We start from the raw sequence: 26,356 nt of genomic DNA, 5'->3' as shown, positions 1-26,356 counted from the left end.
GCACCGGGCCGCAGCATGCCAGCAACCGGTCCGCACAAGCAAGCAAAAAGCCCCATCCGTGGGATGCAGGCAGCACACAAAACCACACCTCCTCCGGTCCATTAAAAAACCTCTTCTCTACAGAACCGGTCCCTGGTGCCCAAAAGGTTGGGAACCTCTGCTTAAAACTATTTTTTTAAAAAAATAAATAAAATAAAATAAAATAAAAAGATTGAATCTTGCTCCTGCCGTTCACCAGGATTGCTTCATTCAAGCTTAAGCATTCAAGCTTTACCTTGATTAGTATCATGGAATATCAAGATGACTTGGAGAGACAGGAGTCCCCAGTGGCTTAATGGGCAGGGAAAGAAACGTAGGAAGGACCTGCCCTAATTGATCAGGCAGTTAAAAGTGGCAGCTGGAAGTTTGTATCTTGAGGCACTATTGCTCGCCAAGAATTAAACACAGGAGATCATTTTCTGGGTTGCTTGGTTGCTCACTGCAGCTTTGTTGTACGCGTAGCTTCACCCCTATAAAATGCTACGAGTGTTTGTACACGTATACTCGAGAACATCTGTTTATGCTACGAATAATACCCAAGGCGCCATTGAAAAAAATCCCGCTTTTTATTCAGAAAGCACATCTCTACATTGTGAAGGCACTGAAGAGTGAGGATGGTCTGTCTCGCTTTATGGCCATTCAACAAGATAGGTAAAGATAGCTGGCCTGACCTGCCTCTCTCTTGTGGCTGGCTGGTGAACAGCACACATCATTTTGCGCTAGCAACTTAGGGAATGTCCCACTGTGTTATAATTCTACACAAGAATTATTGTCTCCTGCTGGACAGTTTCTAAGGTATGACCCATCTATTTATTTTTTCTCTCTGTAAACCTGTAGCAGAGGACTGAAGTACAAGTTCCAGGACAGATGTTAAGTCATCCAGCAATGCACATGTGACTGTTTTCAAAATAAGCAGCAATTGTAGGAATCTGTTATTTATTAAAGTGAAAATAGCAGAACTAATCATTCACATTTTCTCATGTCCTCCATTACGATGGGTAACTTTCTGAACGTATATATTTAGATGTCCAATACGTGACCTCGCACACATCTGGAAGATAGGAGGGCTGGGAAGACCGGGAGGAATTTCACTCCACTCTGAAAATGCTGATACATGTGCTCTGTTCATTTTTGTTTTCATTCCTATAAAAATGTAATCTCATTTTTTTTTAAAAAAAAGTACAGAAATAAAAAAACCTTGGCTTATCACTTAAATATTTACAGCATCAGTGGTTTTAAGGGTTCTAAAAACCCTTAAACACACAACTCACATTACTTAAGTATCAAATGTGTTTAAAGCACTTCTTTAAAATCAGAACGAAAAAGGTAATACATATGAATGCATCTTTCTTTGGAACCCTCTTCAAATTTACAGGGGGGGGAGGGGATTAAAGGCAAGTAGGTATCCAAGTGGTGTTCCAATGAAATAAACCATTTCTTTCTGTTTGCAATATCAGGGTATCACATCTGAAGTGATCCTCTTTCCAGAATAGCACATTTCAGAAATACGATAGCTCTGAAATTCAAAAGGAGTACCCAAAACGTATTTTAAAATGTCTACAATACTAAGAATCTTAAGGAATCTTAAAGAATCCTAGCCTGGCTCTGATGAAGATGGGCTAAGACATCTGTGAGGTGACCTGGTGCAGTAAGCCCAGTCTTTTGCTGGCTGCTCAGATCTCCCATTTCATCTCTAGGTCCTCCTGAATCAAACTGATGTGGACATGAAGAGTGTTCCTGTAGCCATTCAAGACACAGAGTCTCTCATATTCCAGAAAGAGCGGGAAGAATTAAACAACCAAGCTTTCTCTGCTGACAGCATGATTCTGTAGAGGAAAGGGGGGAAAAAATCAAGGTTAATCATACCATAATCTTCAGAACCGTTTTAAGATTAACAACACAAGGTTAAAAATAAATAACAAACCGGCTATGTACACACAAATACACATTTTGCAGACAAGTCTCCAAGGTGCAAACATTGGCAATTTGGGACCTCACTGAGACATTAAAAAAAAAGAAGATACAGGATACATTCAATATGGGAGGAAAAAAACCCTTTGCAACAACAGCGATTGCTACGGTATGCAACTTAATTCAATCTTAAGGGTTAGGGCTAAATCCTTGGAAATCTGCTCTATTTACCCCATGCAGAAAGTACCTTCAGTTTGGTTTGTGGTTTGTCTTGTCCTCCTGACTTACTTCAACAAGGCACGACTAGGCGGATTTACACTGCATTACGTAGTGTAAATACAACCAAATATATAACGAAAGCTAATGCACAAACTGTTCATGCACACTCAACAATAATGTGAATATTTTGCTCAAAGGAACCTTATCCATGACATCTCCATTTACAAAGCATTACAATTGTGGGTCCTTCTCCTCAATTTTTGGTCTCACCCTTCTCAGTTTGCGGTCATCCTTGCTGTGAGAAGATACAGATTCGGTCTCTGTGTACGGAGGTGGAGGAGGAGGAGGAAAGCCATTGCTATCTTCAACCCGTTTTTTCCTGTGGCCAGACCTCCCATTGGAGGTGCTTCCATGATCCAGGTCTTCACGGCTACCTGCCCGTTGCTTCTTCCGCATTGCTTCCTCCAGGAGCCGGTTATCATAATGGGTTCGCTCCAGATCCCGCAGGTCATCCCTACTTCGACTTCGGCATCTGCCGTAGCGCTCAGAGTCGTAGCGGGAGTCGGGGGAATAATCACGGTGATGCCATTCATTGTCCGAGCCATGTTGACCCCGACTTCTGGGCCGGGAAGGGTAGGAGTCCCGTTCAAAATCATCCAGACCATCTACCGAGCGGGAACGCAAGTGTCGGCCATGGCTTCGTGGTGGAGAGTCCTCGTAACGGTCACGCCAAGTGGTGGGAGGCAACAAGCGGCGGTTCTCACTGCTCCGTACGCTTTCCTCCTCCACGTCCCTGATGGGAGACATGGCCTGGCCACGCAGCCTCCCCATCCCCTGCCGCAGCTCATAACGCCGATCATCTTCGTGAAGAGAGCTTAGTTCACTCATCACAGAGGCTGGAAGACAAGACAGAGAATTATTCATTCTCCTCCCAACACTATGGGGCACTCTGCTGTGACAACTCAGTGAAGGGTCAGTTGGGCACCCTCTAGTTCCTACACAGCAAAGTACCTTTCTCAAGCCTCCCATTGGGCTGCCCCGGGCGAGTAGGGTCAAAGTTGGCCAGCTCCTTCTCCATGTAGTAGAGCACCCGCATGGAGTCATCCTGCTGGTTGGCTTGGATGCGATAGCCACTGCGTACAGCTGGGGAAGAGAGATCAGGAGCAGGCTTTAGGACATAGGGCGGGTATTTTTTTTATTTTTAAGGAGCCATAAGCCTCGAAACTTAACATTAAGAAAACCAAGATCATGGTATCCGGCCCTCTCAATTCCTGGCAAATAGATGGGGAAGAAATGGAGGTAGTGACAGATTTTATTTTCCTGGGCTCCAAGATCACCGCAGACGGGGACTGCAGCCAAGAAATTAAAAAACGCTTGCTCCTGGGGAGGAAAGCCATGGCAAATCTAGACAGCACACTAAAAAGCAGAGACATCACCCTGCCAACAAAAGTGCGTGTAGTCAAGGCTATGGTCTTCCCAGTTGCAATGTATGGCTGTGAAAGTTGGACCATAAGAAAGGCTGAGCGCCAAAGAATTGAGGCCTTTGAACTATGATGCTGGAGAAGACTCCTGCGAGTCCCTTGGACTGCAAGGCCATCAAACCGGTCAGTCCTAGAGGAGATCAACCCTGACTGCTCTTTAGAAGGCCAGATCCTGAAGCTAAAACTCAAATACTTTGGCCACCTCATGAGAAGGAAGGACTCACTGGAGAAGAGCCTAATGCTGGGAAAGGTTGAGGGCAAGAGAATGAGGAGGCTGGATGGAGTCACTGAAGCAGTAGGCGTGAGCTTAAATGGACTCCAGAAGATGGTACAGGACAGGAAGGCCTGGAGGAACGTTGTCCATGGGGTCGCGATGGGTCGGACACGACTTCGCAGCTAACAACAACAACAAAGCCTTGGGGAGATTGCCAAATAGGCTGGCAATCGTGCGAGCCACCCACCACTGTCTCCTTTCCAGCTGCCGCTACTGAAATTGAAAGAGGAGGCAGGACCTGCTTTTGCCAATTGTAATCCCTCTTGTGCTTTGCACCGAAGAGTGCTGCTGCTTGAAGCAGACAGAGCAGGTGGCACGAAGCCCTCGGGCTGGGGAGGTTTTGTTACCTCTTGCTTCAGGAAGCTCACGGTTGTAAGACTACAGACGAAAAGTATGTGGGTGTTTTCTCTCCCGTTAAGAGGAAAGATGTTCCTGCTGAACTGAGAATTTATCTCAGAAGATCTAACTTGTGAAAACTTCATCTCTTCAGTGAAAGGATCAATCAGCCAAAGCTTGCAGGAATCTCTATCTCAAGAAATGGCCCCGGGGCATCTCTTCAAAAAGCAGCCATTCTGACAAGTGTTTGGAAGGAGGGGAAGGGAGGAGTTGTTTAAAATTAATTTGGTTTAATTTTATGAAGTTTAGATCTACTGAACTTCCACTTTGGGACATGCTAGGTGGAAATTCGGTAAGCAGAAATCCTAACATAGCTGTATAGCACCAATTAGAGAAAAGGGGTAGGGGGTGGGGAATGTTTCTAGGTAGGATGGGTAGATCTAAAAATTCAGCTGCAAAGCTACTGCCACTCCATAAGCCAAGCACTAACAACAGTGTTTCCTATTCTATGTGGTAGGAAGGAGAATTAGCATCACCCTCAGCTGCAAACAGCTGGATCAGCCAACTGAAGCAACATGATAATTATAATTCCTGTGATGAACAAAATGTTGAATCATCAGCATGAGCAGTTTCACCACAACCAAGCATGCCTGATTAGACAGAACCACAATATCTAAGCAAACTCGGTATTCCATTCCATGTTTCTTACCAGCGTTTGCAACACTTTCAGTATCCCTCAGGAGAGGCACTTGGGAGCTGTTTCCACCAACTGTAATGCATTCAAAAGACAACAAAAAGTTTCCATAAAAGGGATGTGAGACATGCAACCAGTAGTAGGCAGGACAAACTGCCCCGTGGCTGTACTTCTGAATCCTAGCAGTGGCCTGCAATATAACACTGTAAGCTATGCTTTCACTAAGCACATTACAATGCAAGCCTTAACAAGCCATAAAATAAAAGGCTAGTTGGTCTAACTTTCTGTTTAATGCAAAAGAACCAGGGGTTCAAGCAAATTTGAGAGAATTCTTCCCTTCCCCCAATTAATTATCAACTGATTCCAACTGTCCGTGAGATCTAGCATTAGGGAGACTCAGAAGAGGCATCCAGTTAGATTAAGGACAGTCCAAAACGCAAACTAGGAGACAACCCAAAAGTATAAACCTCAGAGTAACACAAGGTCTTTTAGACCAGGGGTCTCCAACTCCTGGGCCATGGCCTGTTCAAAGCCTGCATGCACGAAGCTCCACTCACATGAGTGGTGGGCACGCATGCGCAAAGCTCCACTCATGCGAGCAGAGGGCGCTTGGGCTCATGAGCAAAGTTCCATTTAGGCAAACGGAGCTTTGCACATGAGCACAAGCTTCCTCCACTCAAGCACCCTCCGCTCACGTGACTGGAGTTTCGCGCATGAGCACAAGCGCCTTCTGCTCACAGCCCCCCCCCACACTTTGCACTGGGCCAGGCCGCCAAGCTGGAAAGGTTGGTGACCACTGTTTTAGACAGTTAATTCCACTAGCTGGGATCTAGCTGGACCAACATAAATTCAGTCGAGTGAAGTCACTTACCTGAGCTGGCTCTATCATACTCCACTCCATAACCATTGTACATTGGAGACATTGGGCCCATAGGGATCATGGTGGCTGGGGCAGCTGGTTTCAATGGATTGCTGGAGGCATAAACACTGGGTGCGTAAACACTGGGGACTCCAGATGTTGCAGCTTTCCCTGCTACATACACTGGAAAGACAAGATTCCCAGATAAAGGTCTGGTGTTTGCTTTTTAAGACAACGTGGCAGGGATTACAACCTACCGTTACAGCCGTTAACCTTGAGAATGTGATCCCTGGATAAAATTCGATTTCTTTGCAGTCTTCTGAAATTAATAATAGTGCTTCTTTTTTCAATTTAACGATCTTGGGTTGGGAGGGGGAGGGCATGGTGGTAAGAGAGGCAAGTCATCTGTACAGGTTGTCCTCGACTTACAGCCACTCATTTATCAAAGGTTCGAAGTTGTGACAGCACTGAAAAAAACTGTCTCAAAGCTACGACTATCGCACCAGCCCTATGGTCCTAACTGTGATTTGGGCACTTGGCAACCAGGTCGCACTTACAATAGTTGCCGCAATCTGTAGTCGCATGATCACAATTTGAGACTTCCGACCAGCAAAAATCAATAGGGGAGGGCCAGTTTTGCTTAACAACCATGGTTTAAAAAAAGGTCTTAAATCGTATCATGACGTGATTAACAACTGCATCACTTAGTGACCAAAATTCCATTGCCAATCGTGATCATCAGGCAAAGACTCCCTTTACTTAAATGTTCTTGGCAATCCCTTTAAGTTTGACTGTAAATAAAAGCATCAGAAACAAAACAGCGTAACTTTAAACACACCCTGAATACGCCCAGCTTAGGAATCCAGATAACCAATTTCAACTCTATTACTGTAGTTGAGTAGGATGGCCTCAGCATGCCCACGCCTGTCTAGCAATGCCCTGCTAAGGATTTTCCCCTTACCCACTGCCCTCTCAATGTGCTGGACCGACTTCCAAATCTCCAGTAGCCAGCAAGGGATTACAGCACTCCCAACCCAACACAGCTGGAAGCCACCGGACTGTGGAACATGATGAATATTTTGCTTGAGTAAATATGCAAAACAAACAGGCCAACTTACAAGTAGAAGAGTCTGTTCGATGGGACCAGCACAAGAATTACAGAAGCTTAGAGAAGATCTTAATAATAATAATAATAAAGTTGGAAGGGACCTTGGAGGTCATCTAGACCAACCCCCTGCTCAGGCAGGAAACCCTATACCATTTCAGACAAATGGCTGTCCAGTCTCTTCTTAAAAACTTCCACTGTTGGAGCGCCCACAACTTCTGGAGGCAAGCCGTTCCACTGATTAATTGTTCTCACTGTCAGGAAGTTTCTCCTTAGTTCCAGGTTGCTTCTCTCCTTGACTAGTTTCCATCCGTTGCTTCTTGTCCTGCCTTCGGGCGCTTTGGAGAATAGCTTGACTCCCTCTTCTTTGGGGCAGCCCCTGAGATACTGGAAGGCTGCTATCATGTCCCCCCTCGTCCTTCTCTTCATTAAACTAGACATGCCCAATTCCAGCAACCGTTCCTTGTATGTTTAATCACTTCCAGGGAAAAGGTGAAACCAGGTCCGTAAAGGGAACTTACGTGCTTCAGGGCAGCAACATCTCTCTGGGCAACAAGGACATCGGACATAGCAGCAGCAGGTATGGGGGCAGCACTGGCACCAACAGATTCCAAGGAGCAGGAAGACCAGAAAGAAGGCCAGCACAACCAAGACCACAAAGACCCAATCTAGGAAGAAACCATGGGAAGCAGCCCTTAGAGATACAGCCAATGAATCCCACTGGATCGAGAGAGTCGGCTATGGTGGTTTGTTAACATCTGCCAAGAGTCTATAGAGATGGGCAAAACAATCCCAGCATCTCACTAACAGCACTCTGATTGGTATAAAAAAAATAGAGCTTTAGTTTTAATTATGTGTATTGAGTGCCCTGTTTTGGAAGGCTGCAGTGGAGGACTCCCAAAAATGTAGATAAGATTTCAAAGAATCCCCTCATTTGAGTCTGATCAGTGGAGCTAAACCCCAAATGAGGGAGTCCCTGTAGGCTTTAAGATAACAGTCCTTGTTTTATTTAATAATATTTATTTAATAATATTTATATACCGCCCTTCTCCCGAAGGACTCAGGGCGGTGAACAGGGCAGATATATAAAAAATACAAAAATACAAAAGTTAAAAGAAAATTAAACATATGCCCAACTAAAAACAGTAAATACATAGCAAAGGATGGGCAGACGTCTGGAATAAACTGAGATGGCCATGCCATTTCAGGTGCAATTTCTGCATTCCTCTTTATGCTGATTTTGCTTCACTTGGACATATCCCCTGTGATGTATATAACACTGGTTCTGAGCATTTCCCCCTCCCCTCCTCTATTATTGGTGTAGAGCAGGGGTGTCAAACTCAATTTCATTGAGGGCCGCATCAGCATTGCGGTTGCCCTCAGGGGGCTGGGGGGGGGGTATGGCCAGGGTGGGCGTGGCCTACTGGGTGGGCGTGGCTAGAGTGCATATGGCCTACTGGGTGGGCGTGGCCAGCTCTACATCGTTCGCATCAAGGGTGCCTATGGGGGCCTGGGCAGGAGTGGGACAGATCTGAGGGTCTCTGGGCCAGGGCCAAGGCAGTGGGGGCCGTTCCCTCACTGTTTCCAGGATGGCTTCGCGGGCCACATGAAACCACTTCGCGGGCCGCATCCGGCCCCCGGGCCTTGTGTTTGACATGCCTGGTGTAGAGTATTGGACTTTATCACCGTGACAATTTATACCTCGTTGACAATGTGGATAATTCCACCTGCAAAATACCTCTGGGGGATCTGAAAGAACATTTCTTAAGCAGGACCTATCAATCCCAACAAGGGAGATTCTCAACTTCAACTTACACTAAGCAGAAATTTATTTCAAAAGGGGTGGGGGGGCACAGAACAAGGGCATGGGACTGATAACACTTTAGACCAGAGGTTGCCTACCCCTGCTTTAGACTCAGAAGTGGCTTTTCCAAACGAGGTGCCCTGGCATACCCCAGCTTGTCGTAACGGTCAGTACAGGAAGGGAACAGCACATCCTAGCTTGGATGCCCAACGTCACAGAAAGTGAGGGGTACGAAGCAGACTGTGGATTTTGCATTGGTAATTCAGCCCAAAGCTCCACAACACAATATCTCTGTGCGAAAGCCCACATTTTTGCAGTAGTGCCAAGGGGTACTTTTTTTTTAACGACATTAGGAGGAGAACAGAAAAGTCTGTATCTTGTAATAGCAAGGTCACGGTGGGAAAAAAAAAACAGACAGACAGACAGACAAGCATCGCAGAACCCTTTGTGTTCCAAGCACTTCTACTTCTAACTTTGAGAAATTTGAGGAGAGGAAAAATTAAAATAACAGGAGTGAAGTCAACAGTTTCCCAACCATTTAGAAATTAAGCATGGAAGAAAAAGGCAGTACCTTCCATATGCCCTATCTGAAAGCCTGGCAAAAGATCTGAGACACCGGAGGACTTGCCTACAGAACAAACAAACAAACAAAAAAACAGGAAAAAGTTATGAAGATATCTGGCTGACACGGAGGAAAGTCTTTCTAAGCCAGAGGGTGGGTGGGGAGGGGCTTCATGAAAAGCATCGACTAAATTCTATCCGACACAGTACAGCAAAAGCTGCCAGGAGCTTTTATAAAGAGTGGAAGGGGACTAGCAAAGTATTTACAGTAGAGCAACAAGGATGCTTGAGACACACTGCTTGACCGTGATCGCAACATGGGTGCTTTAGCAGCCAGCTCACAATTATAACATCGCAGCATCCTGCAGTCGTGTGTGTGTGTGTGTGTGTGTGTGTGTGTGTGTGTATGTGTGTATATGTTTGCCACTTGCAACTTTCACTGCTGGCTTTTGTCAATGGGGAAGGTCGCAGAAGGTCGTAAGTGTGCTGATCATGGGACGCTTAATCTCGTGTGATTCACCTAAGGACAGCAACTGGAGCAGCCATCGTAAATTTGTGCAGTCATGTGACATTGCACTTTATGACTTCGGTTGCTTGGCAATGGAGCGCTGAGTCTCAATTGCCGCAACCTTTACAAACAACTGCTCTTACACAGCACGGATATCCTAACACTGAGCTTAGATTAACTTGACGCTGACGCTGGAGTCCTTCAATGGAAATTAGTTGCAAAAGAGAGGCTGAAAAAGCAAAAGCCAGACTGCTGAACCAGCACCGTCCAGGAATTAGTCAACGATCTACAAATTGCACACACATCCTTTCATGCAGGGGTTCGCCTCTATCTCCCCACGTTTCCTTGATTTCAACAGCCTAACTTGGATGGTAAAACAAACTGTGTCACTGCTGTTCCATGCCAAGCGTTAGTGCTCTTGCCAAGCTAAGACAAATCCATTTGGAATATTCTCAGTCATCGATCAACTTTCTGGCCACCTGTTGCCCAATGCAGCCCTCTCAATTATTTAGCTAGTCAATTTGGCCGGTCCATAACGATTATACCCAAGACAGTTTTCCGTTCTTTTGAAACTTGGTTTCAAACTGTCCCCAGGGAAATGCACGGAGAAAATGTACACTTCCTGCAGCAATGGGTTATCCATTACAAGCAAGGCGTATTTCTTTCAGCAGAGAAGCGATGAGCGTTTGTATATCCGTTTATACCTAGCTAAGCTTACAGCTTTCATCTTCCAGATATGAGGAAAGCTTAAAGGCGTCAAGGCAGGTGTTTAAGTGAGTGTTCTGTACCAGCCTGCTACCGGCCTTGCAGAAAGGCAACCCCTGTACAAACGGCAGAGGCTGGAGAGCGTCTGAGGCTGGAAAACGTCTGCCAAGTTTAATTCACAAACAAACAACAGAACAAGAAACAAGATACCGGAACTTTGATCCTCAAACGGAGCGGTTGCTTTCAGCAACCAGCCCTTCCCCAAACACTCCCTTTATTAGAGTTCAGGGCGTGGCCTCCCTGTGCCTCCTTCCGAGGAGTCCCACAGCCTTTCTCTGCTTGCTTCTACTGGTCTGCCTCCTGCGTCGGGCGTCCTTGAACAGGGCCAGCTGTGGGTCCTCTTCATCTGCACTGTCGGGCTCGCGCAGCTGAGAAGAGGGGCCTGGCTGAGGGCTCTGCGAAGCCTCCAAGCCATCATCAGCAAGTTCGTCTTCAACACCCTCCTCCTCCCCCTCGTCTGAGTCATCCGAGTCATCCGACCCGGCTGCCGGACCCACAGGCTGACCCTGAATCACAACAGTGAGCCTTGCCGAGGGCCTCTAAGTCAGGAAAAGGAATGTGCATACAAACACACACACACCCTTATGGAGCAGTATATTTGAGACTTCCCTTCCCAGATATTGCCATACTTTAAAAAAAACAAAAACAATTCATCCTGGCCCAACCAGGTACACCATCCATCGCTGCTCTCAGCATGGGGTCTGGCAGGAATAGAACAGGAAATGACATTCAGACTTCAGAGACTCGGGTGTCGGAAGGGAAACAGCCCCCCCTCGCTGCCTTTAACATGAAATCCAACCTCAAAACAACAATGCTGAAGTGAGCCGTGCATCAAGGCTACTACCCCAGGCGCACAAGCTTCTGCTTGCTCTGCTCCCTCTAGTGGGAAAAACTCTCACACAATTCTCCAGGGAGCATGTTGTTGTCAACAATAGGAACGCGTGGGAAGGAAAGGAAATCAGCTCACAAGCACCAGCCAGGATTTTAGAAGCTATATAGCAGGGGTCTTCAAACGTGGCCCTTTTATGGCTGCACGCTGGCTGAGGGACTCTGGGAGTTGAAGTCCACAAGTCATAAAAGAGCCAAGCTTGAAGACCCCTGCTAGATATAGGGTCACGCCAAGAAGCCCTGCATCCAACAACCCAGAGTGGCCAGCCAGATGTTTCAGAGAAGCTATGAACCTTAATAGCTCTCCCTTGCTTTATATCTTCAGTACAACATATTCAGCTCTTATGCGTGGAGATTTCCTATAGCTAACAAGGTGAGAAATTATAGATAGTCTTTTTCTACTCTTGTTAGTTTGTCTAATGCTGATTTGAGCTTTCCTCTATCGGATACGTTATATGTATGATTTGTGAGCCGAAGGTCTTATTCAGAATGCTGGCAGGGGGATTCTGGGAGTTGAAGTCCTCACAGCTTAAAGTTGACAAGGTTGAGGTTGAGCCTAGGAATGACTCTGGATGATAGACAATCGCCATGCTGATTGACATTTAAGACAGCTGCATCTAAACCTTTCTTGGGGGAAGGTGCCTGATTCTGGAGTGGAACACAAGATTCATGTTCAGAAAACTCCTCTTTTTATTCCTGTTATTTTTGGACAGCATCTCTAGGAAGGAGCATTAAAGGTTTGGAAGGCCTACATAGCTCTTCCCTGTTTTTCACGACAGATAGTCATTAAAGGGGAAAAAAAAGTAAAATGCATGCCGATTTGCTTATGACAAACTGAAGAACATCATTTTTAAAAAGCAGCCAAAAACATAGGCTCTCATAGCAAGGATCAATGTTATAAAGCAAGCCAGTTGGCATTGCTCATGGAAAGGAGAAACAGAACAATATTGGCTTTCCATCACTCCCCACTGCCCCACTTAAAAATGGTTCCTCTACTACAAGGTTGTCAAACACGATTGCGTCATGCGACGCACCGTGTCATATCACGATGTTTTTTGCCCTTGCGGAGCTGGGGTGGGCGTGGCCTGCATGTGACGCATCCGGCCTGCGGGCCGCCAGTTTGACACCCCTGCTCTACTGCACTGTTTTTCAACCTTGGCAACATTAAGATGTGGACTTCAACTCCCAGAATTCAACAGTCAGCATCTCACACATTTTTCAAGTTGCCAATATTTGAGAAACACTGCTCTACTGCAACGAGGTTATTGTTTCATGGGCAAAGTGTGTAAAAAAAAATAACCTTTGTGAAAATAAAAGAAATATTAACCTGTTTCAGAGTATCCTGCTTTGTCTAGCATACTGGCATTTATTTTGATGACCACAAAAGAATACAGAAATATCCCTGGCAAGTGATGCATGTGCTCAGACACACCTAGGTGTGAAAAAGATGGCGACAGAGAGAGAAGTAGCAGCATGTAAACAGTGTAAGGCCTGCACATAGTAAAGGAGACAGAACAGCACTGAAGTCCCAGGCATGAAACACATATACTCTTATTTTATTTTTTATTTTTTTATTTTAATTCCATTTATATCCCGCCCTTCTCCGAAGACTCAGGGCGGCTTACAAGCTTAGCAGTAGCCTTAAGTCTCAGGCTGGACCTGTACAAATACAGAAGAAGAAAAAATGGAGTAGATTGGAATGCCTTAGTTTAGATTTAGAACACAAATGATTGGGAGTGGTTCTGAATTTTCCCTCCTACTTAAAAAAAAAGGAAAGTCCAAATATGTAAATAAAAAATAGGTCAGGTGGGATAAAAACTGTAGCTAGCTTTCTCTTTGAGATGGTTATATATGTGTTTCATACTACAGCGGTCATGGGTCATGCTTTGCTTAGCCAAAAAGAGCCTTGGTGGAGCAGTGGGCTAATGCCTCCTTAAGTAACACCAGCTGCCTGCAATTAGTGCAGGTTCGAGTCCCACCAGGCTCAAGGTTGACTCAGCCTTCCATCCTTCCGAGGTAGGTAAAATGAGGACCCAGATTGTTGGGGGCAATTAAGCTGACTTTGTAATAATGCCGCTGGGGGGGGGGCGCGAAAGCCCTAATAAGCAGGCATATACATAGAATGAAGGCTATTGCTAAGCACATTGGTTTGTGCTTAAATTGTAAGCCGCCCTGAGTTTTCGGAGAAGGGCGGGATATAAATGGGATAAATATATATATATATTGCTTCATACAACATGCAAAGCCTTAATCCATGATTTACAAGCTACAATGGCTAGGTGTGCTAAATATGCTATGCCAAACAAAACCAACCACACCATGCTTTGGTGCATGTGTGAACCAAGGCTGTGTGCATTTCTTTTTATCAGCAATAGAGACACTTTTTCTTTTTCAGTAATAGGAGCTGCCTGCCATGAACCCATTCCTTCTGTGGGCAAACCAAAACCAAATTTTTACCTTTTTAATGGATGGGAGGTAACGTTGCCAGTTTTGTGAGCAACATCCTTTTTGCCACCCAAGAGGCTTCGTACCTTTGGGAGACTGATGTGATTATTATCTGCATGCAATAAGAGTGTTCTCACTTACCCAATACAATGAGTTCAGCATAGGCTTCGTTGTTGCCTTGCAAGTCTTGAGAAGATGTCACGGTGCAGTAATAAACCCCACTGTCCCTCCAAGCCGTCTGCTCTATGCTGAGGTCAGCATCTACGGGAAGAATGAACAGAAAAGGTATCAAAACAGACACCAAAATCAATTCCTCAAACAGATGCTCAAATAAAGAATGTTCTTCATATTCATTCCCTATATCTTTGCTCAAGGTTGCACCACTGCAATAAAGAAACCTGAGGATGGTTAAAAAGAAAAAATTATTTATGGACTTCACGACAATCGGCTGAATGTGCTCATGATAAAAGAGAGGAGAAAAACAATGAGAAATGCCAATCCGTTATTCTTTACCTATTTTCCTATTATCTAATCCAGACATGTCAAACACAAGGCCCGGGGGCCGGATCCGGCCCGCGAAGTGCTTTCATGTGGCCCGCGAAGCCATCCTGGAAACAGGGATGGAACGGCCCCCACTGCCTTGGCCCTGGCCCAGAGACCCTCCTTCTGCCAGAGACCCTCAGATCTGTCCCACTCCTGCCCAGGCCCCCATAGGCACCCTTGATGCGAACGATGTAGAGCTGGCCATGCCCACCCAGTAGGCCATGTGCAGTCTAGCCACGCCTACACAGTAGGCCACACCCACCCAGGCCACACCCACCCGGCCCCCTGAGGGCAACTGCAATGCTGATGCGGCCCTCAATGAAATTGAGTTTGACACCCCTGAATCCATTTCTCGTTTGAAGAAAGAAATGAACACAGCTGGCTGATGAAATGTTTGTGGTTATTGTTTATGGTTACACTCTACCTTTCCTTCAGAAGCTCCAGGTAACATCCACAATGCTCCCGCTTTCTTTTCTTTTTTTTTGCCCTCAACCACAACTTTGTGAAGTAGGCTGGCTGTGAGAAAGTGAATTGCACAAAGTCACCCAGTGAACTTCTGAAGGAGGAACAAAACCCAGGTCTCTCACTCCAAACCCAACATCACTGCGTCATTCTGGTTCTATTCCCAGCATAGTGTAAGCACACATTCAGCACACATTACTAATTCTTTAGTATGATCATAAAGCAACAGCTAAAATGTGCTATAAAGTAATTGTATCCTTGCTGTTGCAAGACATCAGCAAAGCTGGGGGGGGGAAGAAATCAGAGATATTTCCTCCCTTTGGAATTTTTTTTTAACCATTAGTTCATTCCATCCCCTGACTACGTCACTGTATCTATGTATAACTGTCCTGTGGTCATGAGTAACTTCAAAAAGTATGAGTAATGTGCTATTTCACAAAGAAAAAAACAACAGTCCTGTTATATAGAAAGGTTATTCTCTAGATATCTTTTCTCTTTCTGTAATACAAGGGTACACCAGAACGAAATTTACAGATCCCCCCCAAAAAAAATCTTATAGAACTAAAATAAGCAATGAATTAATGCAATACTATGAAAATGGGAAGAAATCCCTCAAAATAAATACATGTGTTGTTCTTATTGTTCAGTAAAGTACAACTGCCTGCTTGGACCAATCCCTGCAGTTTTCTTGGCACGGTTTTTCAGAAGTGGGTGGCCATTGCCTCCTTCCTGGGGCTGAGAGAAAGTGACTGGCCCAAAGTCAATCAGTCACTAGTGATGCACCAGTGACCAGCACTGCTTACTTACTAAGTAGCTGTTGATATGAAATATGATTCTCTTTTCTTGCTGGAGTCATAAATAAGGGTTTGTTTGAAGAAGAGAATCATCCTTGCTTACAGGAAGCTGAGCTGAGCTGACCTAATGTTATTTTATGCAAACATTTCAAGAGAGTGGCCCCAGGTAAACCTATATGTGTGGGTGTAAACACGGGCAACATGGCAGGGGTTGTTCAGAATTGCAGTCAAATTCATCAGGAAGGCTAACACAGAGTGAGAATTATTTGCAACTGTAGTGAATTTATGGAAACACTTGTGAAATGCTTCCGTAATGAGACTAAGGAATGTGGCGCACAAAACATGTCAGAATGCCGCAGTCTTAGGAACAGACAAAAAACCTTAACAGCAAAACTGCTAGAAGGGTCCTATGTGAATCTGTAATTGAATGAATGGATCTACCCAATTCGTGATCTTCCAAGTTCAGCATTTGCAGGACGGCTTGCTACACCGACAAATTTTGTTAGCAACAGGGCAATAAAACCTGCAAATTATTTTCAGTTTTCTACGTCTCCTTTCCAACATAAAATTATACGTCTGAAAAGCACCTTCGCGTGCGCAGCAGTTTTGGTTTAGGATAGCACCCTGCTATATAATTTAAATTCTCTCATGGAGGGGGGGTAGTCTAATTACAAATAAATATATAAATTCATCATCATTGGCAGTAAAGCTGAATCAACAGGCCGTGCCATTTCAAATGAGGAAATATTGCTTTAAAGATAAGTCATGGAAGCATAAACCCTGCCAATGTTGCTTCTGATGTTATGATCAGCCTGAATCAAGCCACTGCAGGAAGAAAGCCTCTTCATTGAAAGTAATGAACCATGATCTACCATCCTGGCCCAATGTAGGTTTGCAAGAAGATGGGGTTTCTTTTTACCTCCCAGTCTGGGGGCTGAGAGAAAGTGATTGACTCCAACCCATTCAACTGGCTTCCATGGCTGCGGGAGAACTAAGACCTAGGTCTCCCCATCATGTCAGCACAAGGAGGAGGAGGAGGAGGAGGAGGAGGAGGAGAAACCTCTACCTAGCATCAAGCAGAAAGTATGCATGCTAGTTTTCTAGTAGTACAATACTTTCTCTGCAAGAGTCATTCAAAATGTTATTCCCACAACTCTTTGTTTCTGAACCATGGCAAATTTAAGATGTCTGGACTTCCAGAATTCTCTAATCAGCATGCTGGCTGGGGAATTCTGGGAGTTGAAGTCTAGAAGTTGCCAAGATTGAGAAATACTGCTCTAGCATAAATGTTACAGTTCCACTACTTCTCTTTCAATACAATTTCTACCTGCTCTTCATACAATTATGGAGGATGTGTAGAAACAAGAGATAAGTCATTATTTTCAAAAACTCAGGAGGATGTTCACTATGTATTCTTGCTCTACTACTTAAACCTTATTTCCATTTTGCTTAATAGAATAAAACTTTGAGCAAGACTTTAATCACACTAGCAATTAAAATTTCGTAGCAAAGCCAAAAAAAAAAGATTAATGCTAGATGAATAACTTCTAATAAGAAAATCTCAAGTTCACCATGCCTGCCTAACAGTGTGTAGGTCAGCAGCAAAGAAACATATACTGCTTAAGATAGCTGTTTTAACCAGATTTTCTGGGTTTTAGATGTTAAAAAATTCAGTGAAGATGAAAGCTGCACTACAAGAAAAATTTTAAGTTATGGTATATACTGTACTTCAGCTGCTCACCAGATTTTGCACACCTGAATCTGTTCTTTCAAGAGTAAAAAAAGAATATAAACAGAGAGAATAAACCACAAAATTAACAAATATACAATACAACAAAAACATAAAACATCCAAATGGAACAGTCGTGAGTCCAATCTTGCTAGAACTTGAAAGAAAAGCTCCTGTTGATTACGCCATGATTTTGGGAACAGGAGTTATGCAGTAAATGAGAGAAAAACATGTAGCATTTCTAAAACTGACCATGGGTGCTTGTTTTAGAACATGTTATCACAGGCTGTGGGGTATTGCCATGGACTTTTGACCTGCTAAATTCATCAGCGTTGTTCATTCTTGTTTTGAACTTCCCTTCAAGTCCTTGCTATAGTTATGAAAAACAACACCCACATTAAAAATAATATTCAAGCCTAGCAGTGGTTTTCTGACACTCATCAGAGAAAATTACAAAAGGATTACAATGGAGTAAATTGCAAAAGAATTATGATGAAGTACCTAAGTTTAGTTCCAACTGCAGGAAACTGAAATATTTATAGCACAAGCCCACATTTGTTAACTGATGTCATCCCATAGAGTTGGAACTGCAACATTTTAAGACTACAGATTAATAGATTGAAAAACAAGAACACTTTCTGTTTATTGCCCACACTATGGCTGACCAGATAACTGGTGCAAAACATCTGGAGGTTACCAAATTATCTTCTTGTGGAATACAAGCAGAGGCAGGATTCTGCCGGCAGAACCGGTAGCTAATTTTTTGTTGCCCAGGCCCAGAATGGACTTCTGGAAGTGGCATCCACACAGAGAACCGGTTGCTCACATACTTGAATCTCACCACTGAATACAAGGTATTGTTCAGCTAAACTCATTAGATCAATGTTTCCCAATCTTGTCAACTTTAAAATGCGTGGACTTCCACACCCAGAATTCCCCTAACTGTGGAATTCTGAGAACTGAAATCTACGTTGCTAAGATTGAGAAGCCACACACTAAACAAAGATCGTTATAGCTTGAGGCTGAGTAAGCTAACACCAAAATATTTCTCTCCACTATTTGGAAATACATTTTCTGAACAAGTTTATAATGGTTATACTTTAGAGTGAAAGCAAGATTTCTCTATTGAAATTTGCTCCTTGCATTCCAATACATGTAAACTTATTCTTCTCCAAAGGAAACTAGGGCATGGGGAAGTTACGGAATCTGGCCACACCTAACTTGCTTTGTTCTTTAAAGAACAAAAAAAACCCTGATATTTTGCCAGTTTTCTATTCTGTGCTGAAGGGATTTACAGTATTTCATTTTTTAAAGGCTCCTTCATCTCATTTTATAATTTTCCTGGCTGCAAAGGTTTACAGTGGCCTTTTTCTAGAAATCAGGGTGTAAGCTTCACCGCTCAGTCTAGCCTATAGACAGGAGGTTTCTTCTGATCTACCTACCACTCAAATACTAACCAGGTTCAAATATCCTTAGTTATTCATGTCCAGTTGGTTGCTGCAATCTAGCTTGGACTTTTTTTTAAAAAAAAAGTTGAAAAGCATTATAACAATAAAATAGCAAAAGTTCACATACCCAACAGAAAATTGGACCAATCAATTGAAATGTCTATTATTTATAAACCAAGTTTTATTTGATATTTTAGCATAGGTAAAAGGTAAAGGTTCCCCCGCACATGCGTGCTAGTCGTTTCCAACTCTAGGGGCCGGTGCTCATCTCCGTTTCAAAGCCGAAGAGCCAGCGCTTGTCCGAGGACGTCTCCGTGGTCATGTGGCCGGCATGACTAGACGCCAAAGGCGCACGGAACGCTGTAACCTTCCCACTGTAGTGGTCCCTATTTTTCTACTTGCATTTTTACGTGCTTTCGAACTGCTAGGTTGGCAGAAGCTGGGATGAGTAACAGGAGCTCACTCTGTTATGCGGCACTCAGGATTCGACCCGCCAAACTGCCGACCTTCTGATCGACAAGCTCAGCGTCCTAACCACTGAGCCACCACGTCCCTTGTTTTAGCATAGTAGTAGTTATTTTAAAGATAGATAGATAGATAGATAGATAGATAGATAGATAGATAGATAGATAGATAGATAGATACACTTTTACTCTCCATTCATTCAGCTGCATTGTGAAAAGGCTCTGAATTCAAGGGAATCTCAAAGTTCAAATTGTCAGGAATGCATTTGTCTTTTTTCAGCAAAATCCTGTAACATTAGTGCTTAAAATACTGAAAAGAAGCAAATATCATCATATCCACCGGGGCGGGGAAGGGGGAAGAGTACCACAATTAGGAAAACAGACAAAATGGTTGCTAACAATCAGAGTAAGAAAACAAGGACTCAGCCTAACACTAACTGGTTATATGTCACAAGAAGCCAAAATCCTGGGTTCATGGTGCAAAAAAATAACATCTCAAAAAAAAATTATGAGGATTTGTAACATAAGGCAAATTATAGCAATGCATCTATTTCCCAAAGCATGCCTTTCTATACACACTTGTGTAGGCTAACATGACTTTAATTTCAGCTGGGATTGGCAAACACAGATAACTGCACAGCTTACAGAAATATGCTCACTCACCTACCTGCACCTGTATTAGTAATGTACTATTTTTTTTTAAAAAAACAACTTTCATAAATCTGTCACCTGGCATTCTTGTTTATTCTGTCTCATCAACAACAATTACTGTTATAGACTGTGAGCCAGTACTGTGGTGTCCTATACGTACCATTTGTGATAGTAATGCGCCGGCCCTGGTAGAAATCCCCCAGGGTCACTGTATTGCCTTGCTTGGTGGCCACAACTCGCACAGTCCTGGAATTGTCTTGACATTCCACATAAGGGTTGTATCCTGGATTGTTTGCTTGCAGTTGGTTGTTGATTACGGTGTCCTGGCTGTTGGGGTTAAAAGCATCGGCCAGGCGGCTTCGACAGTAAGATTTGTATTTCCATAAGACAATAGGAGGTTGGGTTGCTGTAGTCTGATAGTTGCACTGTAGAGTGACAGGTTGAAATAGGATGACTACGTTGAAGGGATTTGGCACACTGACCTGCATTGCAATGGCAGAATCTGTAGATTGGAACAGATAGAAGGAAACGGTGAATTAAAACAATGTCCCTAAATACTACACACTTTCTTTCTACAGCATTCCCTCCTTCTAGTGATTACATCACAAGACAGCCAGAGGTGGCTTATCTTCTCAGCACAGTCTCCTTGGACCTTAGATGAAGAGAAGGACAAGGGGTGACGTGATAACAGAGTTCCAATATCTCAGGGGCTGCCCCAAAGAAGAGGGAGTCAAGCTATTCTCCAAAGCACTTGAAGGCAGAACAAGAAGCAACGGATGGAAACTAACCAAAGAGCCTAGAGGAATACTAAGGAGGAATTTCCTGACAGTTAGAACAATTAATCAGTGGAACAACCTGCCTCCAGAACCTGTGAATGTTCCAACACAGGAAGTTTTTAAGAAGAGACTGGACAGCCATTTGTCTAAAATGGTGTAGGGTTTCCTGCCTGAACAGGGGTGGGTGGACTAGATGACCTCCAAGGTCCCAACATCATCATCATTATATCAATCATCATCATCATTTCAGGACGGTACAAACTTTCAGCCATTTAATTTTGACAATTGGACGTTTGAATGAGCATTGCCTTCTTCCCCACCTTCCAACAGGAAGTTGGATCAGCCAATAAACATGCAGCATGCACATCTCCACAAAACACATGGTTGAGAATTGAGGTGGGTGCACAACAGCCATCTGCAACCAATACTTAACTCATCAACCCCTTCACAGCATAGATATGTGTTCACCAGTTGCGAACACGTCTAAATGAAGCTTATGAGGGACAAAGAGGAAAGAAAGAAAGAAAGATTCCCTTGCATTTTATAAGACTTAAAATTTTAGAACCAAGGTGCCTCTACCATCCTCCCCGGCAATTTGAGGTACTGTTCATTACAAGCCCTGAAAATACAATTCAAGGGATCTAAACTGCAAAGATGCATCTACTGCACAATATTAAAAATCTACTTTCCAGGATGCCTATCTGGTTGATTCTTAGAAATTCTTTGTTATGAAAGGCAAATAGGTGAACAGTTTACCAACCTACCAAGATCTTTATTTCTTTCATTCAGCGAGGATGCTGCTACTATTCAGAGATGTCACTTTTTAGCCTAGACTTATGAAACAGACAACAAAAATTCTAGCTTAACAAATGTCAGCCCTGTATTAATTTAAGTCTGGTATCCTTAGGCAAAGTGTAAAAAGTACAAGATGCCAATCTCTCTTTTGTGTCTTCCAGAGTCCTACCAAGAACAGAAAGGAGTCAAGACTTTGGGTCCCTTATTTATTTATTTTCAGAGGGCTGGGGGTTTTAAACAGAGAAATCAGCAATACTTTTTAAGACATATATCTCATTATTCAAAACTCCTAAAGCTTCCTCCCTCATCCACACAAAACCTGATTCAATCCTTAAGTTAAAAGACAGTTCTCCCCCTGTATCCTGTATCCTCAGACCTCATATATAATTCAGGTTTTCAATAAAATGTATACAATATAGAGTTATCAAGTAGAACTGACTAATCCCAATGTTCACACAACATTCTACTCCAAACCCAAATTCTATTAGAGTTGAATAGTTAAACCATAAAGTAGTTTCCCTGGATTTGGTTTAGTGGGTTGTATGAACCCAATTAAAAAAAAACAATGTCACAAAAGACCACCTGCAGTAAACTCTCCAAATATATCAATATTCACTGGAAAAAAAGCTTGGAAGAGTAAATCAGCTTTTCTTTGGGAGCAAAAGACAGACGGTCACACCTTTATTGCTCTTTGGGGAACAACATTCAAAAGACCAAAAACCTCTTAGAAGAGCCCTGCTTATATTTACCAGCCAGTCACAAGGCATTTTCCGCCTTTGCAAAATAATGGCAAGTTTTATTTTTACATTGGCTTTTTTCAATTGTCTGCTAAGAAAACCTTTTTCATTTTTCTACTTTCTAAGTTTTGTTCTGACAAACAAGTTTTGTTCTGACCAAAGGAAGTCTGTCTCCATGCATATCTTGTGCTCACAGTCTCCTCTACTCCTTTTATTTGTTTTTGTGGTTTCATTCCAGCCTGAAAAGGGGTTGGCACTAGGATCAGTTTCCTCCCACAAAGGACCTGCAGTTTCGATGTATCTATGTGTGTGTGTGTGTGTGTGTGTGCGTGACAAACGCTGCTCCAGTCTGGATCAGTCATCAGCCTTCCAGGAAGACCAGTCTAAAAGGGCACACCTACAGGTTTCAAACAAACACATAGAAGGTCTTGCCCCAGAAACCAAAAGTCCCTTGATTCTTCCTGAAACATCCCCCTTTTCAGAGGATTAAGGGTTAGGAGCTGGCTAACTCTTCCCTTCCGTAGGTTGTATGTTTACCTTGCAGGAAAATGATAATATGCCAAACACGACACACCCTGCCATGTGTTGATCAACCTGCCTAGTACTAGGATGTGAAAAACCACCTAAGCAAAGGCATAGTGGAATTATTTTGGCTTCAAATCTGGCATTTCAAAGCTTTTAAGGCCCTTACTTTAGAGCTACCCAAATAAAGTTTTAGGGTAGTAACACTGAACACTGCGGAAAAGCTGTGTCTTTGGCTCTAGGTGGAGAACCTCACAGCTAAACTTTCTGTCCTTAGACAAGTTGGAAAACATTTAATTTTGCATTATTGGTAGAAGCGTGAAGGAAAAAAGCCATGTCTTCTTCAAACCACCCCATTTCCTTCCCTTGGAGGGTACATTCTTTGTTCCTTCCAGCAGGCAAGACAAAGGCAAATGACCAACAGGAAAAGCAAAGGGAGGGGGGGGGAAGCATTTTCCTCCTTTCTTGGGCTATGAGCCAGATAATAATATATAAAAAGAAATCTTCACCTGAGAAGAGCCAAGGACATTTTTCCTGTGAAGAGCAAGCCAACTAGCTAGCTTCAGTTGGGAAAGAAAAGCTTGGGGAGGGTTGGAAAGAAAACACTTTATCACCACTAGCATCCAATATGGTTGATTATAGTGATTAAGGGACTAAGGAAACCAGACTGAAGTCCAATCTCAACCACAGAAATTCATTGTCTTTGGGCTGGTCACTATCCTTCAGCCCCAGCATATTGTACTTTGCAGAGTTCTTGTTGGAGAGAAATTGGAGAAAATGTTATGCATGCTTCTGGTGGAGAGGTGGGATATCTAACAGAGAAACACAATGACAGTATGAATGTGCAAATGCTCATTCACAAAAACACCAACTGCAGATCTAAGTCTCCACCCCAGGCACATTACCGCCTTCGTACCATCATAACCTCGGGACAAACCTGAGAACAATTTTAATAAAAAGGAGTGACATCATGATAGCAGGCTTCCAATATCTCAGGGGCTGCCCCAAAGCACCCGAAGGCAGGACAAGAAGCAACGGATGGAAAATAACCAAGGAGAGAAGCAACCTAGAACTAAGGAGAAACTTCTTGACAGTTAGAACAATTAACCAGGGGAACAACCTGCCTCCAGAAGCTGTGAATGCTCCAACGCTGGAAGTTTTTAAGAAGAGACTGGCCAGCCATTTGTCTGAAATGGTATACGGATTTTCTACCTGAGCAGGGGGTTGGACTAGAAGACCTCCCAGGTCCCCTCCAACTGTGTTATTCTATATTCTAGGTCACTGTACCCTATGTTCACTTAGCCCCGTGTCCGTTAACCATCCCAAAAGTTGCGTAGTAGACCTCTTAATCGGGTTTCATTTCAAGTGAGTTTCCGCAGACTGGATTGATAGATAGATAGATAGATAGATAGATAGATAGATATTAAAGGATCCCTTGCCTACAAGCCCCCATTGGGCTGTTGAAGCCTAGAAAGTGGGTTAATTCAAAATCCCAATTCAACAGGTTGCACGCGCGCAGCCAACAGGTGCAGATCTGCTTCGTCCAGGAAAAGCGCCGTTTCCTCCTGCCTGCCGTCTCCAGAAAGCCGCCCCGGGGGAGAAGGATCTCACCGCACCACGACGGCCGGCGGGAATGGGGGGAGGGGGCGAAGGGGGAGGGGGGGCTTGGAAAAGAAGCGCGACCCTTTCGGGTTCACACACACACACTCACACACAGCCGCGGCGAAGTCCGCGCGGGAGAAGCAGCGGGGAAAGCGATTGGCCGAGGGCCCTTGGCGATCGCCCAATCAGCTCTCGAGTGTCCTCTCCCCCTGCGCACTAAAGCAGCGTTTCCCAACCTTAGGAACTTGAAGATGCGTGGACTTCAACTCCCAGAATTCCCCAGCCAGCATAGCTGGCTGGGGAATTCTGGGAGTTGAAGTCCACGCATCTTCAAGTTCCTAAGGTTGGGAAACGCTGCCCTAAAGAAGGGCTCCCCGAGGAGTCTCCCCCTCAGAGGAGGGCGGAGGGGCAAAAGGGCGGAGGGGTGTCGCCGTCGGGGGCGAGCGGGGAAAACACACACACACACACACACACACACACACACACACACACACACCGCAATTAGGACTGCCCCCAACCTCCGTTCATTCCGCCGGGACCTGGGAGACCTGGCTCTTCGAGCTCTCTGGCCCAGGCTGAGAATATTTTTAATTTTAACTGGGTTTTCATTTTCTCAGGCTTCTATTTAATCTCTTTTAATTTGTTTTAACGTTTGTATTGACTGTTTTTTTTTTAAATGCCCTGTAAACCGCCCTGAGTCCTTCGGGAAAGGGCGGTATATAAATCTTAAATAAAATAAAATAATAAATAAATTCTCTCTCACTCGCTCACCTAAAATCCAGGCGGTGCCGCAGAACCACAACAGGAGCAGCGCGGCCGGCTGACGCGCCCTCGGAGTCTCCATTTCCCAACCTTCGTACGGACTTTTGAGTCGGTCCGCTCCGCGGGGGAAAAAAAAAAAGAAGGAGGGAAGGAGACTGGGGTATAAATGGCCCCGGGCTCGTTCGATGCCAATCCCGCCTTGCCCGCGGAGTTCTTCAGCGGCACTCGGCAGCTCGCTCCCTTTTCGCCTCCGACCCTGCTGAGCGCCTCAGGTCGATGCGCGCCTCACAGATGCCGCTGCCCTCACAGCCTCGCCCCAGGAACGGAAGCTACCAACTCCTTCGCAGGGAAGCGGGGAGCCTCGCCCGAGGCTTAGTCACGGGGAAGTTTCTTTCGGCAACCGACTGGCTCGTCTCTTCACCTCGGGTTCACTTTTAAGGGCCAGCTGAATAATTAGGGGAGGGGAAGTAAGAACGAAGGTCAGCCTTCGGGTCTTCCTCTCTCCCCCCCCTCTCGGGGCGATGGTTAAGCCTCAAGGCGCTCTTGAATGGATTGAGAAGGAGCCGAACTATTTGGGAAAAGGGGGGGAGAGAGAGAGAGAGGAGAGAAACTTTGCGAAGTCCTTCTCTGCTCCCCTTCCCAAGGAAAAGTGAACTTGCCCAGGTACTGCCTGCCAGAACACAACTTTCAAATACCAGGAAAGGTGAAAGTTTACGAGTTTTTTTTCTTTTTCTTTTCTTTTTTTTTTTTAAAAAGACTGTTGGTCCGGGCAATCTGTGCTACTGATAACTTTTTAACAGCGGCTGGAATTTAAATTGTGGAAAAGCTAAAACGTTGAAGCATGTCTGCTTGTTATTTATTGATTGTATTACTTTTGTGTTTCGGAGTATCTGTTTTTGGTTTGGTTTTGGGTTTTTTTTAAAAAAGGTTTTCTACGTGCTGACATTTTTTTAAAGTAGTCTTTAAAGATTTGTTTGATGCACAGTCTCGTTTTAAAAATATGAACAATACAAAAGTGGTCTTGTTATCTCAGCTTCCGGGCTATGCATTTTATATAGCGAAAGGTTCAAAAGGAAATAAAATTGCCACTAGATTTAAAAATAATAATAATTTCACCCAAGATGCTGAATCAATACTGTGTCTGGGTGGGATCCCGTCTTCCAGAACAAGGTCAGTTTTAAC

At 44.2% G+C, this 26,356-nt stretch overlaps 1 protein-coding gene across 4 annotated transcripts; it reads right to left on the bottom strand.

Annotated features, from left to right (window-relative positions):
• Window positions 1–398: 398 nt before the first annotated feature.
• On the bottom strand, window positions 399–26,332 carry LSR (lipolysis stimulated lipoprotein receptor). Of its 4 annotated transcripts, XM_083369471.1 has the most exons (10): window positions 25,184–26,332; window positions 20,141–20,482; window positions 14,031–14,150; window positions 9,294–9,350; window positions 7,440–7,586; window positions 5,826–5,996; window positions 4,970–5,029; window positions 3,181–3,312; window positions 2,440–3,065; window positions 399–1,865 (listed from the first exon to the last, which is right to left on the bottom strand). In XM_083369471.1, exons 1-10 carry the CDS (start codon window positions 25,254–25,256, stop codon window positions 1,830–1,832), a joined length of 1,764 nt encoding a protein of 587 aa, XP_083225597.1. In that variant the 5' UTR covers window positions 25,257–26,332; the 3' UTR covers window positions 399–1,829. The 4 variants fall into 4 exon arrangements, with proteins under 4 accessions (XP_083225597.1, XP_083225599.1, XP_083225598.1 ...); XM_083369473.1 differs by lacking the exon at window positions 3,181–3,312; XM_083369472.1 differs by lacking the exon at window positions 9,294–9,350.
• Window positions 26,333–26,356: the final 24 nt, after the last annotated feature.

Source organism: Vipera ursinii (genome assembly GCF_947247035.1).
Source record: "Vipera ursinii genome assembly, chromosome: 9".
Lineage (NCBI taxonomy): Eukaryota > Metazoa > Chordata > Lepidosauria > Squamata > Viperidae > Vipera > Vipera ursinii.
This window is presented reverse-complemented; position numbering and strand designations above follow the sequence as displayed.

Bases quoted from the DNA above. Each gene is read 5' to 3' on its own strand.
- LSR (XM_083369471.1), bottom strand. From the start codon at position 25,256: ATGGAGACTCCGAGGGCGCGTCAGCCGGCCGCGCTGCTCCTGTTGTGG. The intron at 9,351-14,030 runs GTAAGTGAGAAC...TTTGTTCTGTAG, and splicing joins TGCTGAACTCATTGTATTGG to GCAAGTCCTCCGGTGTCTCA. The intron at 3,066-3,180 runs GTACTTTGCTGT...CTTGTCTTCCAG, and splicing joins CAATGGGAGGCTTGAGAAAG to CCTCTGTGATGAGTGAACTA.